Genomic DNA, 15,045 nt, shown 5'->3' with positions numbered 1-15,045 from the left:
TTTGCCTGGTGGTCTGCGAGCAAAGTGTGAAATGCAAATATTTTCAATAACAATTTTAATACACCTATATTCATGTGTGGTAACTGTAGTTCTCTAAGTCTAATAGTTATACTAAGAACTATGTTATACTAACTATGTGTAGCTGTCGCTTCATTATAGGAAATAATAATTATATTTATATAAATTTCTAGTGTGCCAGTAGTAAAATTTTCAGTAGTTGCCCGCAGCTGAGACACACATTTTTTAAGGGGTCCTTGAATCTCAAAAGGTTGAGAACTGCTGATTTAGAGAGAAAGGTGGCAATAAATTGTGTAAAAATTTAAATATGAAGAGTTAACTAAAAAAATATTTGGCTGTTTGATGGTTAAAAATACATTCGATGAGTGATTTAAATGACACCTGAAATGTGGATTGTACGGTATTTTTTATAAACCATTTTGCATATTAAAACCGCATTAATAATGCATGAAAAACTATCGCCATACCCTAGATTATGTTACAATATGTTAAGTGTGGGAATATGAGACTGTCTTCCTTATAGCTGTAGTACGCAGGCTAATTATTATCAATAGATTATATCAAAATTCATCCAATGCCATTTTAAACGTGTTGAGAGACGGAAAGCTAACCACACCACTCGGAAGATTATTCTATACATCCACCACTTTTTCTGTGACACAAAACTTCCTGATGTCATAGCGAGATCTGTGACCGACAAGTTTGTAGTTATTGCATCTAGTTTTGCTGAACTGGCTCAGCTCGAGATCAGGTGAAACCTCCGCATCATACATGCCGTGCAATATTTTGTATACTTCTACCATATCTCCTCCTTATCTACGATATTTTAATGTTGGCTGTTAATTTTAAAAACTTTCGAAACTTCATTAGCTTCCTTTTTAAGATAAATTTCAACCTAATTTTGAAAATCTTATTTTATTTTGATTATTTTAATAGTTTTTTGTAAAAATAATTTTATACGCCATTGCAACAGTCTGAAATTAAAAGGCGATTGTCGCGTGAAATTGTTAAAACATTGTGCAAAAAATCAAAAATTACATGTAAATTAGTTGACGGTGGTAAGGAAAGTCTCAAAAAAATATTTGTGCGCAATAAAAATTTTGATTGAATCAAAAAAAAGTTTCAATGAAGGTGTTTACATATCATAAATGTTGAAAATTAATTGTTATGACACTTGAAAATTTTCCCCAGTGCACTAGAATGGCAACTGAAAATTAAATTTCGCAATAAACAAGTACTTGAACCCGAGAGGGGCAAGTGATCCTAATATAATTTTTATGGGTAATATTGAAGAAGTATTTATGAGCAGTGCGGTGTGATAAAAAAATAATTTGTATTTCATTTTCAAAACGTTGGAAATTTTATCCTTAACAGATTGAACTAATATCTGACAGTGTGCAGCGTTGGAGTGAGAATGGAAATGATGAAAATTGGCTCAAGCGAATTTACTTTAGAAGTTTACTCAATGATCTGTGATTGAAGACGCGTCAGGTTCCAGACGAGTAGGCACCTTAGCATTGGGTTGTCGTTATAAGATATGCTTTCCCTCACGTGCTTTCATATTCACGTACGTTGAATCTAACCAGGTCTGAACTTTGCGAATAACGATGATGTGTTTCGATAATATTCCAATAAATTAATATGTTATTAAGTAGAAGACTATCGAATAAATTTTTATTAAAAACTGTAAGATATTTTTAGACAGAAATAATTCAAAGTTATCTAAACACCTGAACTGCACGGAAAATAAACAATGGACCATAAAATCGAAATGTGAAATTTAAATATGGCGTAAATGTGTCATTCATTGTTGAATTAATTCTTTGTTATGCAACTTAAATGTTCGAATAGCTAGCTACCAACGAAGAAAGTGTAGTGATGTTTGTGAATGTGGTCTTATTATGATGTTGCGATAAATAATTGAGTTTTTGATTCGAAATAAAACTTTGGACCATTGGTGATATGAATATTAACGTTGATTTGTTTGACGATGGGTTGACATCGACGATTTCATTGGATTGATGTGGTGTTGTCGGTGTTGTAGGGTGGACGTTGTTCATGTTTGTTGGCTGATGCTAACGCTGTTGTTATATGCATATGATGATGATGGATTGTTGCTTAGACTGACAGGCACCAACGATTCCTTGCTATCACAATTTCTTTACTATATCTTCCGGATTGTAACAGATGTTTACGTGGGTTTTTTAAAACCAATGCCAGAGAGAAAACATTTAAGATGATTAATTATTACTATTGAGTTGATTTTTAATGTTGGAAATCATATTTGGACACAAAAACAGCTTCATTTGTTCCTCCGAATCTCTTCAAATAAGTCTGGATGAAAGAAATTTATATTTGTTTAAACATTAAAAATGTAGTTTGCCTAAAATATATCGATTATGGGTATTTTGAATAAATTCAACTAGAAACTTCAAAACTTAACAACTGTCACATTTGCTTATTTAACAGCAGATAAAAACATAAGGCAACAAAAGAAAGCACATTATAACACATAACAACACACAACAACACAATGGAACACCACAGTAGAACACATTGTGAAAACATGAGATGCACAACCCACCACTGGTTTTGTTACTCTTGTTGGAGGACTGATGATAAGGTTCCTGGAACTATCATCGAAGAAGTATCCATCATCATATCTCGTGTTGTAAGAAGGGTAGTTGGGTGGACTCTTCTGGGATTCAATAGTGGCCGGCTGGCTAACTTGGTTGTAGTTGCTGTACAGGAAGTTTTGTGTGTTGTGAGGTGTGTGGCGTGCGTCATTAACACTGGGAGTATGCTGTTTTCTTCGGAACATTTGCTTGTAGTAGTTGAAATTGTCGGTTGAATGTTTAGCAATTTGATATTGTTTGATGGATTGGATGGATTGTTTGAGGGATTGTTGAGAGTGATGATGATCGGTGTATGGATATAGTTCCTCGTCATCATCATATCCAACATGCAATGATGGTGTGTGCGTGTATAAGCTGTACGAATCGGCAGCACCAATATTTGAGTTGACGTCACTGCTGGTGGCAATGTTGATGAAGCGATCACCGGTGGTATGAAGAGTGTCGTGATGAGCACCAACTGCTGGCGGGTAGGCAGGTGCAGACACTTCAGGAAGACTGGGCTGGATGACTGCATGACGAAAATACGGCGAAAACTTTCTTAAAGGATGCAAGGAATCAGTTATAAGGGGAGGAGGCGGACGAAGTTTGGGAGATGACACGGATGGGTAGTAAGGTGATTGGTGGTGAGGAAAATAATTAGTTGAATGGTGTCTACGTGCGGTTAATTTTAATAAGTTGAAATCAGCATCATCGCTATCTTCGTCAACTGCAGATCCAATAATTTTGTGAGAACGAGATGGCGACAGTTGTGGAGGTGTATATAACTGCTGCTGTGAAAGAGATTGGCGAGATTGAAATAAAGGGGGCCAGGATGGGGACAGTTCTTCAGCCCTGGAAGCCTGTGTGCAACATGGGTTAAGTTAATGCGGTGAATTGTTTATAATTTCTGATGCGAGGTAAAATCATTGCTGTTTGTTTAAGAAAAAATTTTATAAACTCTTAAATAAACATCATTTTAACATTGGTTTGTAAAGATTTGATTATAAAATTTCAAAAAGTTAAAAAATAATGAAAAAAAAATTTTTAACAATTTCTCTTTGATAATTGCAGAAAAAGTTTACTAACGGATAATGATCTTGCATCAGTTTTGGGGCTGCAAATTTTGCTGATACGACCTCTGTTGTCCAGTGCTCTTGTGATCAAATTCAGAGACTCCACGTTGCTTTTTGGATGAGGAGGAGGTGAACAGCTGTAATACTCCAAAAAATGAATGGGACTGGGCTTGTGGAAAAAAAACTTTCCGGGATAAACAAAATTTGAGATGTGTTGATGTGGTTTGTATTTGTTGGTATTCGAATAACAAGTGTCCTCCTGATAGTTGTAAAATGTCTTTGGTGGTTGGATCAAATATCTATCGAAAGCTCTCTTGGGAGTGTAACTTTGATTCTCGGTCGCTGGATGAAATTTATTTGAAGATGTGTAAGATGTGGTGTGAAATATTGGCGATGAAGATAATTCGAGATCGTAAAATCTTGGCTGGTGGCATGATAGGGATCTTTTGAAACTTGACTGAAACGATTTGCTGGGTAGAACAGGTCTTGGTTCTACAGAAAACGATCGAGTATATTTGTTTCTTTGAGACATGTGCGGTAAATCAAATTTGTTTATTTGTTCCAAGTAGTTGTTATAGTTGTGAGTATGCACATTACCGCAATGAAGTTTGTTGCTGTCAGAATACCTGATCTCATTTATGTAAGGCCCACTAGCGATATTGTTCTTTCCAGAATATGCAACAAATTTGTTTGTACAACCAGCATTGTATCCTCCTCCTCTTCCCCACCTGCAAACTTCACCGTCGTAATTTATTAAACTCTTCAAATCTCCTAAATCCTTGTGGGCATCGTTCAACTTGGACCTCACCAACTCTTCGATCATCTCTCAGCTTTTTAAATAACAAATTTAACACCTGGCGAATGAAATGCTATTTCGGCATTGGTTGATTTGTGTGAATGTTCAAATCTAAAACGTAACAAATATAAATTTTAAAAATTATTCAAGTTTTATTGTTAAAATAAATGTCATAAATAAAAATATTTTTCCAGCAATATATTCATCAAAGCAATCGTTAAAAAAAACTTTTAGAATATTTGAATTTTTTTTTGAAGATTTCAAAGCACAAAATGTTTACATTACATATAAGATATTATTACTTACATTAACAATAAAAACAAATAAACTGGTGATAATAATAGGTTAACGTTGCACACCAAAAACTTACCGCACAAAGCTTCACTCACAATCATATTCTATCATCCATGCATATTATCTCAGTTAAGCACGCTTCGGCATTCACAAAAAGCAAAACATGTGCAAGTATATAGATTCAATCATCTCAATATAAACTATGCATACATATATCGTATACACACACATACATACGTAGCAAAGAATTATATTAATGTTTATAGGTGGAAAAGTATTTTAAAAGTCGTTGCTCGTATCATTGCTGCATAACTCGGCAACATATGAGCGAGGTGAAAAATGCTGATCGAGTTGTGGTTAATGTTGTTTACTGTGTTTCTGTTGTCCTTCATGCTGTTGTTGTTTTGTTGTTGTTTTTGATGTTCTGTTTTTGTTTTTATGTTTCTTTAGTTGTTTCTCTTGTTTATTTTGTTGTTTATTATCTTCTTTAAGTTATTGCTCGCATTGATATTTTTATGTAGGCAAATTAATATTTACCTTAATAATTTTGTCGATTTCGGTGGATCGCGTTACGTACCTATTTGTAGAATGTTACTTGCTATTTATGTAAATTCTTGACATTTGTTAAAAATACAAAATTATTTCAAATGTTTATCGTGAGGTTTGTGGTTTTTCTCATGCTACGATAATAATTAAATATTTATATCTTCATGTTATTGATGCCTATTGAATTATTCAGAAATTGTAAAAATAATTACAGAGCAAAGTTTATAAATTTACGAAGAGAACACACAAATATTTCTAAATATTTAATGTCTTTATGATAAAAACACTCTTAAAGAAATTCGTGCGGCAAGAGCCATCAGTCATCTTTTGGAGCAGCCTGTATAATTAGTAGGAGATTTTCAAAACGCAGAATATGTGCGGTGCAGTTAGGTGAGCATAGGAACAAAAATTTTTAGAAAATTCATAAGATCTCTAGAGAATAGATAAAACAAAACAAAACTTTTGAAATGTAAACTCTAGCAAGTCGGGAACTACCAGTGTGTCGGAGTTGGATGAAAAATATTCGACTCCGCTCCGGTCCCTCAAAAAATCCGATTCCAACTCCGGCAAAAATATCTGACTCCGAAACTCTGGGAACTACAATAGAAAAATCTGGAACGAAGAACTTAAATGTAAAACTTGAGCTAAGATTTGAAATGAATTAATTTGTTAAAAATTAACTTTACATCAGCAATCTTTTTACACAAATTATTCGGATGGACGCATATTTACGACTTAAAAAACCACGTGGTTTATGCGTAAATAACATCAATCTGGTTAAAATATAAATGAAATATACTAAGATGCTCTTTTATCAAGATAACTTTATTGAGTTATTAGGCTCAAAAACAAAAAACAAGCCTGTCCTAACGTAATGTTGACCATTTTGACTTTTTGTACAAATTCGGTAAACAAATTTTACTAAAATTGTTTGTTATTTAAATGAAATTAATTCTCAGTTGATTTTGTTGCTGATGATGTTGCTGTTGTTGTTGTTGCCTCTGTAAAATTTTGTACAAAAATTGTGCAACAGCAAGAGCGTTTATCATCAACCAGTTGTCGAATATTTGTGACGGTTACAACAATACAATCCAGTCCCAAAAATAATGAATCCAATGAAAGGGAATAACGGAGAGGCTACTTAAAATAATGACAACATAACAACAATGCGTGAGTTGTTGTCAGGCTAGTTTTTTGTTGAGGTAGTACCTATGTTTCAATTTTGTTGCTGCTTTTAATTTTATTTTGCATTCTGCTAAGTGTGGAGGTGTTGATTCGTTTTTTTCTATTTGTCATTGCGTGATTTGAAGTAATTAATTAGAATATGTTGTTGTTGAATGCCCTTTAAATGTTCTCTCTGAAAATTTGTTGATGTTCGAATGACATGACACATGACAATTAAGCAGGCAGATTTTACTGCAGCACAACCAGACTTCGAATAATCAACGTTCACATAAGAACCAACAATCCAAACACAAACTTTAAAGTTTTAATAATAAAAACGAAGAAGTTGCATAAAAATCATTAATGATGAAAATCTTAAAAACTACGATGGAACTTTACTTACAAAAATCAAAATTTGAGATTTTAACAACAAAATCGGTAACAAAAATAAAAATATCAACAAAAATAACATCAACAAAAACAACATCAAAAAAAACATCAACAAAAACAATATCAACAAAAACAATAACAATAAAAACAACAACAACAAAAAACAACATCAACAAAAACAACAAAACCAAACTGCCAGCAAATGCCGTGAACTACACAAAACTAACATTATCTTTTCACAATAACTTGTTGAGCGCTACATAAAGCACGGCAAATAATTGTACTTAACCGATCAAGAAGTCTCTTAATAAACCATGCAAATACACATCAACACGTACACAGAGCCACAAAAGCATGCACACACATTAGCACAAAAATAAACGAGCAGAGGTAAACACGCAACTACACACACACACACACACACACACACACACACACACACACACACACACACACACACACACACACACACATATATATATATATATATATATATATATATATATATATACACATGCACACATACATGCATATGTGCAATTACACACATACCAACATTATACCATTATAATAAATCTTTAATAATATATACAGGCAGACGTCATCATGATTGAAACTCAGGTTACAAGTATAGTTTCGGAGAATAAATGATTGTGTCCAGTCAGGGGCGGACTAAAGCCTAGGCTGACTAGGCAATTGCCTAGGGCCCGTAATTTTTGGGGGCCCGAAAATTCGATTTTAACTTTTTTTTAATTTTTATAATTATATTTTTATGTTTTTTTTGGTTTTAATAGAAATGCTAAACATTAACATTGAACAAATCTCAAATTCTAAATTTAACAAGAAAGCGCAATGAAACCATTTTGAAAAATCGGCAAAAATGAATATCGAATATTCTTAAAATTGCTTTGCAAAATATTTTTTGGATTCATTTTCTGGAATTCCTACAAAAAAATGTGAGTTTTTATAAAAGTATTAAATTATTCACTTTTCAGTTTTTATAATTAAATGCTCATTGGTTCTTTGTTGCTGGAAGAAATAATGAACATTGAACTAATCTCGTGTTATAAATTTGAAAAAAGCCCGTTTTCTGCCATTTTGAAAAATCGTCAAAGTTGAATATCGGTCATTTATAAAATTGCTTTGTCAATAGATTTTGATTTGTTTAGTTTTTAGTTTTGGATTGATAGTTAATAATTTCTGGAATTCGTTAATTTAAATTGTAAGTTTTGTGGAAATATTACATTACATTATTCAATTGATACTGATATCTGAAGATTACTCACAAGAAGGGCTTTATAAATCAGTAATACTACAAATTGTGATTTTATTATAATTGAGTAAAAATAATGTTAATTGAGTTTTTTATTTTTAGTACGTGGTCTTTAATTTATAATGAGTTCCTATAAGCATTTAAGTGGAAGTGAAAAAAGAAAACGAAAAGCAGATCGAGATAAAGTTGCAGAACAAATGAAAGGATCGTTAAACAAATTTTTAATTGTGGAGGACGAAAAATCACAACAATCATCATCATTTTTACAAATTTTACCTGCTCAAACTCCAGAAGCATCACACGAATGTGAATCTATTCAGCAGAAATATCAGCGGGAAAAACTGAGTAATTCCGATTGTGAAGATGAAGCAAAAGAAGATATATATATTAAATCATCTGAAAGTAATGATGAAACTGAGAGTTTTGTAAACGACATTGGTTTATGGCCAGAATACCTAACAGACGCCATGCTAGAGTATTATGTCAAATCCACCAAAATCGATAAATGGATCTCTAGAATCATCTTCCATTCGATGCAACGAAGGGTCAAAACAATTCACAAGAAAATTAACTATTGCTTCTTTCTTCAGAACAATTAATAGTGAAGAAAAAGTTAAAAGAGATTGGCTGGCTTATACTCAAACCAACAACTTATTGTACTGTTACGTCTGTAAATTATTTTCCAAGCAAACAACACTAATGGCAAAAGGAACGAATGATTTGAAAAATATCCATAAAAAATTGTCAGAGCATGAAAACTCCAGCGACCACATTAACTCAATTTTAATTTATATTAAAAGATCTAAAATTACTGGGTGTATTGATACTGAATTGGAAAAACAAATTATGAATGAAAAAAAATACTGGAGGGAGGTACTTAAACGTGTGGTAGCAACAATCAAATTTATTTCTTCATACTCTTTAGCATTTCGTGGTAAAAATGAAGTTCTTTTTAGTGAAAATAATGGTAATTATATAGGTGCTTTAGAATATTTATCCGAGTTTGATCCATTTTTGCGTGAACACATGAAAAGATATGCAAATTGCGGCACCGGAACTATAAGTTATTTGTCATCTACCATATGTGATGAATTTATTTTGATTATATCGAAAGATTTGCAACTCACGATACTGAACGAAATAAAGGAAGCTAAATTTTATTCTCTAATTATTGATTCAACCCCTGATGTATCTCATGTAGATCAGCTTACAGTTATTATTCGGTACGTTCTTCCAAGTGGTATAAAAAAAAGATTTTTGGAATTTCTACCTATATTTTCTCATACTTGTGATAACTTGGAAAAAGTTATTTTAGAATTTTTAAATAGCATTGATTTAGACATCACTAATTGTCGAGAACAAAGTTATGATAACGCATTTAATATGTCAGGTAAATATAAGGGACTCCAATCCAGAATAAAACAACATATTTTTTCTGATCATTTCATACCATGCTCAAATCATTCATTAAATTTAATTTTGTAAGAGCAAGCACTTGAATATTAAACCTGTTTGTGACACCAGATGGTCAGTTCGTTCCGATGCTGTGAAAGCCTTGAAGGAAAATTATGACGAAATTAAACATTGCTTACGCCATTTTTCCTCAAACAATGATGAGAAACCATTAACAAGATCAGAAGCTGCCGATTTATACAAAAAACTTGATACATTTAAGTATGTACTGTTACTTACTATATGGGAAAATTTTTTAGAAAGAATAGATGCTTCAAACAAGACTCTTCAGCAAAAAGACGACTCCTTAAATACAGCAGTTCTAATTTATGATTCGCTAATAGATTTCATACAAACTGTTAGAGACGATTTTGATCATTTAGAAAAAGAAGCAGAAAAAGTTAAAGATATTGCATATATTAATGATAAAAAGCGACAGAAAATACGAAAACTATTTCATGATGAAACTCCAGAACTTGAAATAAGACTCAGTGGCAAAGAACATTTTAAAGTGAATATTTTTTTTGTTGTATGCGATTCTTTAATTAGCAACATTAAGAAAAGATGTGAAGCATACAAAACTATTAATAATAAATTTAAAACAATTTTTATGACAGTGATATCAATGACTCTTCATTACAGGAATTAAAATGTTATGAACAAGATTTAAACCTAGAAGAACTGAAAAACGAAGTAGTTCAATTTAAGACTTTTATAAGTAAAGAAAATATTATTTCGCCTTCGCCAGTATCCATGTGGTCATTTATTCAGGAATTTTAGTAAAATTTGTTTACCGAATTATTTATTCATTTATCCAACATTTCCTAATTTAAATGTAATTCTGAGAATTTATTTAACCCTTCCGGTAAGCAATGCAAGTGGTGAAAGATCATTTTCAGTAATGGGTAGAATAAAGAATTTTTTAAGATCCACGTTGGGCCAACAAAAATTAAATAGCTTATCATTACTTTATATAGAAAAAGAGTCGTTGAATAATTCTATTAACTATGACAAACTAATTGACGAGTTTGCAGAACTGAAAGTGAGAAAAAAGGCAATTATATAGATATATCAGTCTTGGTGTATTTATATTACTGTTTTAATAAATTACGTTTATGTTTGCTTTTTTTTAATAAATGATGTTTTTTTAATTTGTGTACATTTTTTTAAAATTTTGGTAACTGATTTACATACCATATTCATTAAAACCAAACTATCGAACGTAAAGTATAAGAACGTATTGTCATTACTGAAAAATAGGCCCGGAATTCCAATGTTGCCTAGGGCCCGCTTTAGGCTTAGTTTGCCACTGTGTCCAGTTTGGTTTTTTTTTATTTTTTTAGACTGTGTTTCTGAAATCAGATCAAACAATCTGTTTTAAACGTTCTTGTTGAAAAGATTTCGACAATTTAATATTTCGTCTACGAAAGAGACCTCAGCTTTGATGATGGGGAATAATGGTCAACATGATGGTCAGTCAGATCATTGGAAGATTCTTTTTTTACTTTCAATTTCAAAGTAAATGGCGCCGGTTCAACTTCTTTTGCAGATGCTAATTTTTAAAAAAATGAAAATGCAGAAAATAAAAATGCCAACATAAGCACACACGCATAAATGCATTCCACCTACATACATACATTCAATGGCGAACGAACTCATATATGCGGGACTGTACATTCATTTAATTATTTAAATACAATTATGTAACCAAAAGCAGGCACACATGAACACACACATAAACACACACACCAACTCGTTTTCAAACTGAGACACACGCACGCACATACTCACACAAACACACATGCACACGCATACGTGCAAGCAGTTAGTCGATATATCATGGAGGAAATTTAGCGAGTCAGCATATAATGATCACCTGGCGATTGAAAAAGAAATCATGAATCTTATTTAATGACCATCAAAGTATTGTCACACACACTCACATACGTACGTGTATTGCACATTCATACGCACACATTCGCACGCACACATTCTCACGCACACAGTCACACGCACACAGTCATCCGTACGCATTCAAAGTCGTAGGATTGGCTGCTCAGTTGTTAGTAGTTCTTTCTAGTTGCTGGTTCTACGTTCATTGCACATAACACTGGCGCTATTTCTTCCAGTGTTCTTCAGGAGTTATCGCTAATTATATTATTTTGGATTTGTTTTTTGATGAAGTGTTGATTTATACATTTTTACAGATCACAAATTTAGGAATAATAAATATGTAATAACTAGACTGATTACTTATATATTAAACTGCTGTCACATTCATCAGCTATCCACACGCAACGACAACTTGCAGAACTGGATGTTAATGAAGCTGTTTGTATTAGTTGCATTGTGCTAGGATAAAGGTTGCAAGTTATTAGTGTTGATGTTCTTCTGGTTAATGTTCATGTAGTTGATGTTATGTTTGTGTTTTATATCGATGATGCTAACACGCTTGTTTATAATGTTGTCAATGGCTGGCTGTTGATTTCTAAGTGGCTGGTTACGATTTTGCTGCTGATGTGCTTGCTATTTCTTGAAAATTATATTCATTTTGAAAAGAACAAACAGCGCATAGCAGCTAACAACAAAAAGAAAATGGTGCAGACAGTTAGTAAAGATGCAGATGACAACATCATTGTAGATTGTGCAACGGTGAAGATGATGACGTCATCATCAACGGTGATAATGATGAAGATTATGATGTCAGTACGAATGAGATGATGATGTATGTATGGCATTGTAATTGTTCCACTACATAGCTTTAAGCCATGTCAATTGTATTGTCGTTGTCGTCGTCATCATCGAAATCAACAATTCTTATTTGATATTGTTGCTGCTGATGTTGCTGTTGTTGTTGTTTGTTGTTGCTGCTGTTGTTGTTGCCTCTGCAAAATTTTGTAGAAAAATGATACAACAGCAAGAGCGCTAATCATCAACCATGTGTCGTTGTTCTTTTTGTTACTGTCGTAGTGTAGTTGTTGTAGTTGTTATACATAGATGTTGTTTAGAGGTTGAAATATTGAGTTGTTCACGTTAAAAAGTTGACAAGCTAAACATCGGTCTTAATGTTGTTGCATCATGTCGTTTGACTGTTGCCGTGTTTTGCTGGTTTGCATCGAATAAACTTTGCACTGATTTATTATAAATAAATAAATAATTAACAAACAGCTGGTTACCGAAAACTTGGAACTTTAGTTAAATCTATTGTTGAGATTGTTGAGATTGGATTCGCGATTTGGAATTGCAGGCCTCACAGCAAATTGTTTCTTGAAAGGAGTGCATAATTTACTGTTTAGGGCCATTAAATAATTATGTCACGTTTTTTATGCCATTTTTAACTCCTCCCCCTCCCTGTCACACCCTGTCACGCTCAGCTGACCCCCACAATAATTGTGTCACACCTGACCACCCTTCATTCTACGACCTATAATCTATTATTAATACATTATAGATGACATCATGACCTAAGTACTAAGTTTTAAATCAGAATAAAATGTCTCGCAGCGATCCAGTTCATGTTCATGGCTAATTCTACAGTTCTGTTCACACTGTTGCCAGATGTTGCTCCGTTGTAGCCAATGAAATGTGTGTACCATTGCCAGCATTGTCTACGTTCAATTAGGTACACAAAGCAATTATGTGTTTTATTTTCTGTTGCTTAATATTAAAATTGAACAGTAAACGTCAGAAACTTGAAAATTGCGATAGAATAAATATGTCTACAATATTAAAACATTGGTGAGGATATTCACCATTAGTGATGGTCCACGCACATCACCTAACATTGATGGGTCTCTCAACCAATGTCAATAGAGCCTGACATTGATGATGCAGGTAAATTTTACATTACAATAACTTCTAGAAGGGGGGCATGTCTACCAGAGGCTGATATGGTTTATCATGGGACCAAATTTTAATTTGAATATGAAGCCTTTCCAGGATAAATACAATCAGATGCCATTAGACAGTTAGACCCATGAAAAGTCTATGCAAGATAGCAACAAAATATACTATAAACACTGAGTGATGTGTATAGCCGCACAAAAATACCAGGAAAACTTACCGACAACATCCAGAAATTCTTCATCAATCCATTCAGCAACTTCGATGCACTAGTCGTAGGCTATTATTGCCATCAACTCTCTTTCTATGTTCTCTCTATCCTTGCTACTAACCTAACTGGTCTTGTAAGCTGTACAGTTTGTTCTATGCCACATGTTCGAGTGAGTCTTCAAGCTGGCCAGTGATGCATGATACAAACAAAACTTCTTGCAGATTAAAAATGCATCTTTACACCTATAACTTAGCTTTGACCAAAATAACCGTAATGTTTTAATACATCCTCATTCGAAGTATGAGAGGTTCAACTAATTTTCATAATTCTTCTTAAAACCATATCTCAGCAGCGTTAATCTTTTTTTCCATTTTTTTAGAAATTGACCAGAATTCAGGACTCAAGTTAGCACAGAAAAAATGTAACACCCTAAACAGTTTTAATGTTGTTGATATTCTGATTTTACTGTTGGTGAGGATGTTTTTCATTTTAGAATATGCCTCTTTCGCCATAGCTATCCTTCTTTTGATATCCACATCATATTTACAACCTGAGGTAATCAGACTTCCGAGATAATTTAAGCTGTTGACTTGTTTCACTTCTTTACCATTGATGATTATGAAGCAGATAGGGGTGGTTTTGCTTTTACTGATAACCATGCACTTAATTTTGTTGATGTTAATTTGCGAGCCTTTTCTTACACTTTCATAAACCAGTTTAGAAACAATTGCTTGCAATTTTTCCATTGAATCTGTTATAAAAGCTGTATCATCAGCATATCTTGCATTGTTTATATTCACGCCTACAATGGATATTCTATAGGTAGATCTTCTATCTTTCTCACGATGATCTCACTATAGAGCTTGTACAGGTCTGGAGAGAATACACAGCCTTGCCTACCATCTTTCTTTATTTCGACAAAACTAGTTATCTTGTTACCAACTTTTATCGCTGCTCTTTGGTCCTAATAGAAGTTTTTGATAACTCTCGTGTCTTTTCCATCAATGTCCAAATTTTCTAATATTTCCATAAGCTGACTTCGCTTTTTGCTCTCATCTTCAAAATTCTTATGAAAAGTTTTGTAAGATGACTCATCAAGCTGATTGTTCGATGTAGTTCACCTTCTGTTGCATTAGGTTTTTTAGGCAATGCAATAAATATTGAGCTGGATAGATTTTCAGGAATTTCGCCGCTGTTATAAATTTCATTCAAATTCATCAAGGCATTTAATTTTTTTAACAACTATCTCATCTGGACCTGGCGCTTTATTTGATTTCATTTTGGAAAGAGCGACATGAACTTCAGATCTAAGTATCTTTGGTCCTTCTACGTCTTTTTTAATAGGAAGCTTTTCACCACGGATATCATCA

The 15,045-nt window shown here is 33.1% G+C and overlaps 2 protein-coding genes across 2 annotated transcripts; one reads left to right on the top strand and one right to left on the bottom strand.

Moving 5' to 3' along the window:
• Nucleotides 1-1,679: 1,679 nt before the first annotated feature.
• Nucleotides 1,680-4,529, bottom strand: HELRODRAFT_190969 (hypothetical protein; the record flags this gene model as incomplete). Its single annotated transcript, XM_009015871.1, has 4 exons — nucleotides 1,680-2,142; nucleotides 2,165-2,352; nucleotides 2,603-3,493; nucleotides 3,720-4,529. 3 exons carry the CDS (start codon nucleotides 4,527-4,529, stop codon nucleotides 2,284-2,286), a joined length of 1,770 nt encoding a protein of 589 aa, XP_009014119.1. The 3' UTR covers nucleotides 1,680-2,142; nucleotides 2,165-2,283.
• Nucleotides 4,530-8,291: 3,762 nt separating this feature from the next.
• Nucleotides 8,292-8,768, top strand: HELRODRAFT_170044 (hypothetical protein; the record flags this gene model as incomplete). Its single annotated transcript, XM_009015870.1, has 1 exon — nucleotides 8,292-8,768. One exon carries the CDS (start codon nucleotides 8,292-8,294, stop codon nucleotides 8,766-8,768), a length of 477 nt encoding a protein of 158 aa, XP_009014118.1.
• Between the last annotated feature and the right edge of the window lie 6,277 nt (nucleotides 8,769-15,045).

This window comes from Helobdella robusta (genome assembly GCF_000326865.2).
Source record: "Helobdella robusta unplaced genomic scaffold HELROscaffold_17, whole genome shotgun sequence".
Lineage (NCBI taxonomy): Eukaryota > Metazoa > Annelida > Clitellata > Rhynchobdellida > Glossiphoniidae > Helobdella > Helobdella robusta.
The sequence above is the reverse complement of the archived record's forward strand: the minus strand, read 5'-3'. Positions and strand labels throughout refer to the sequence as shown.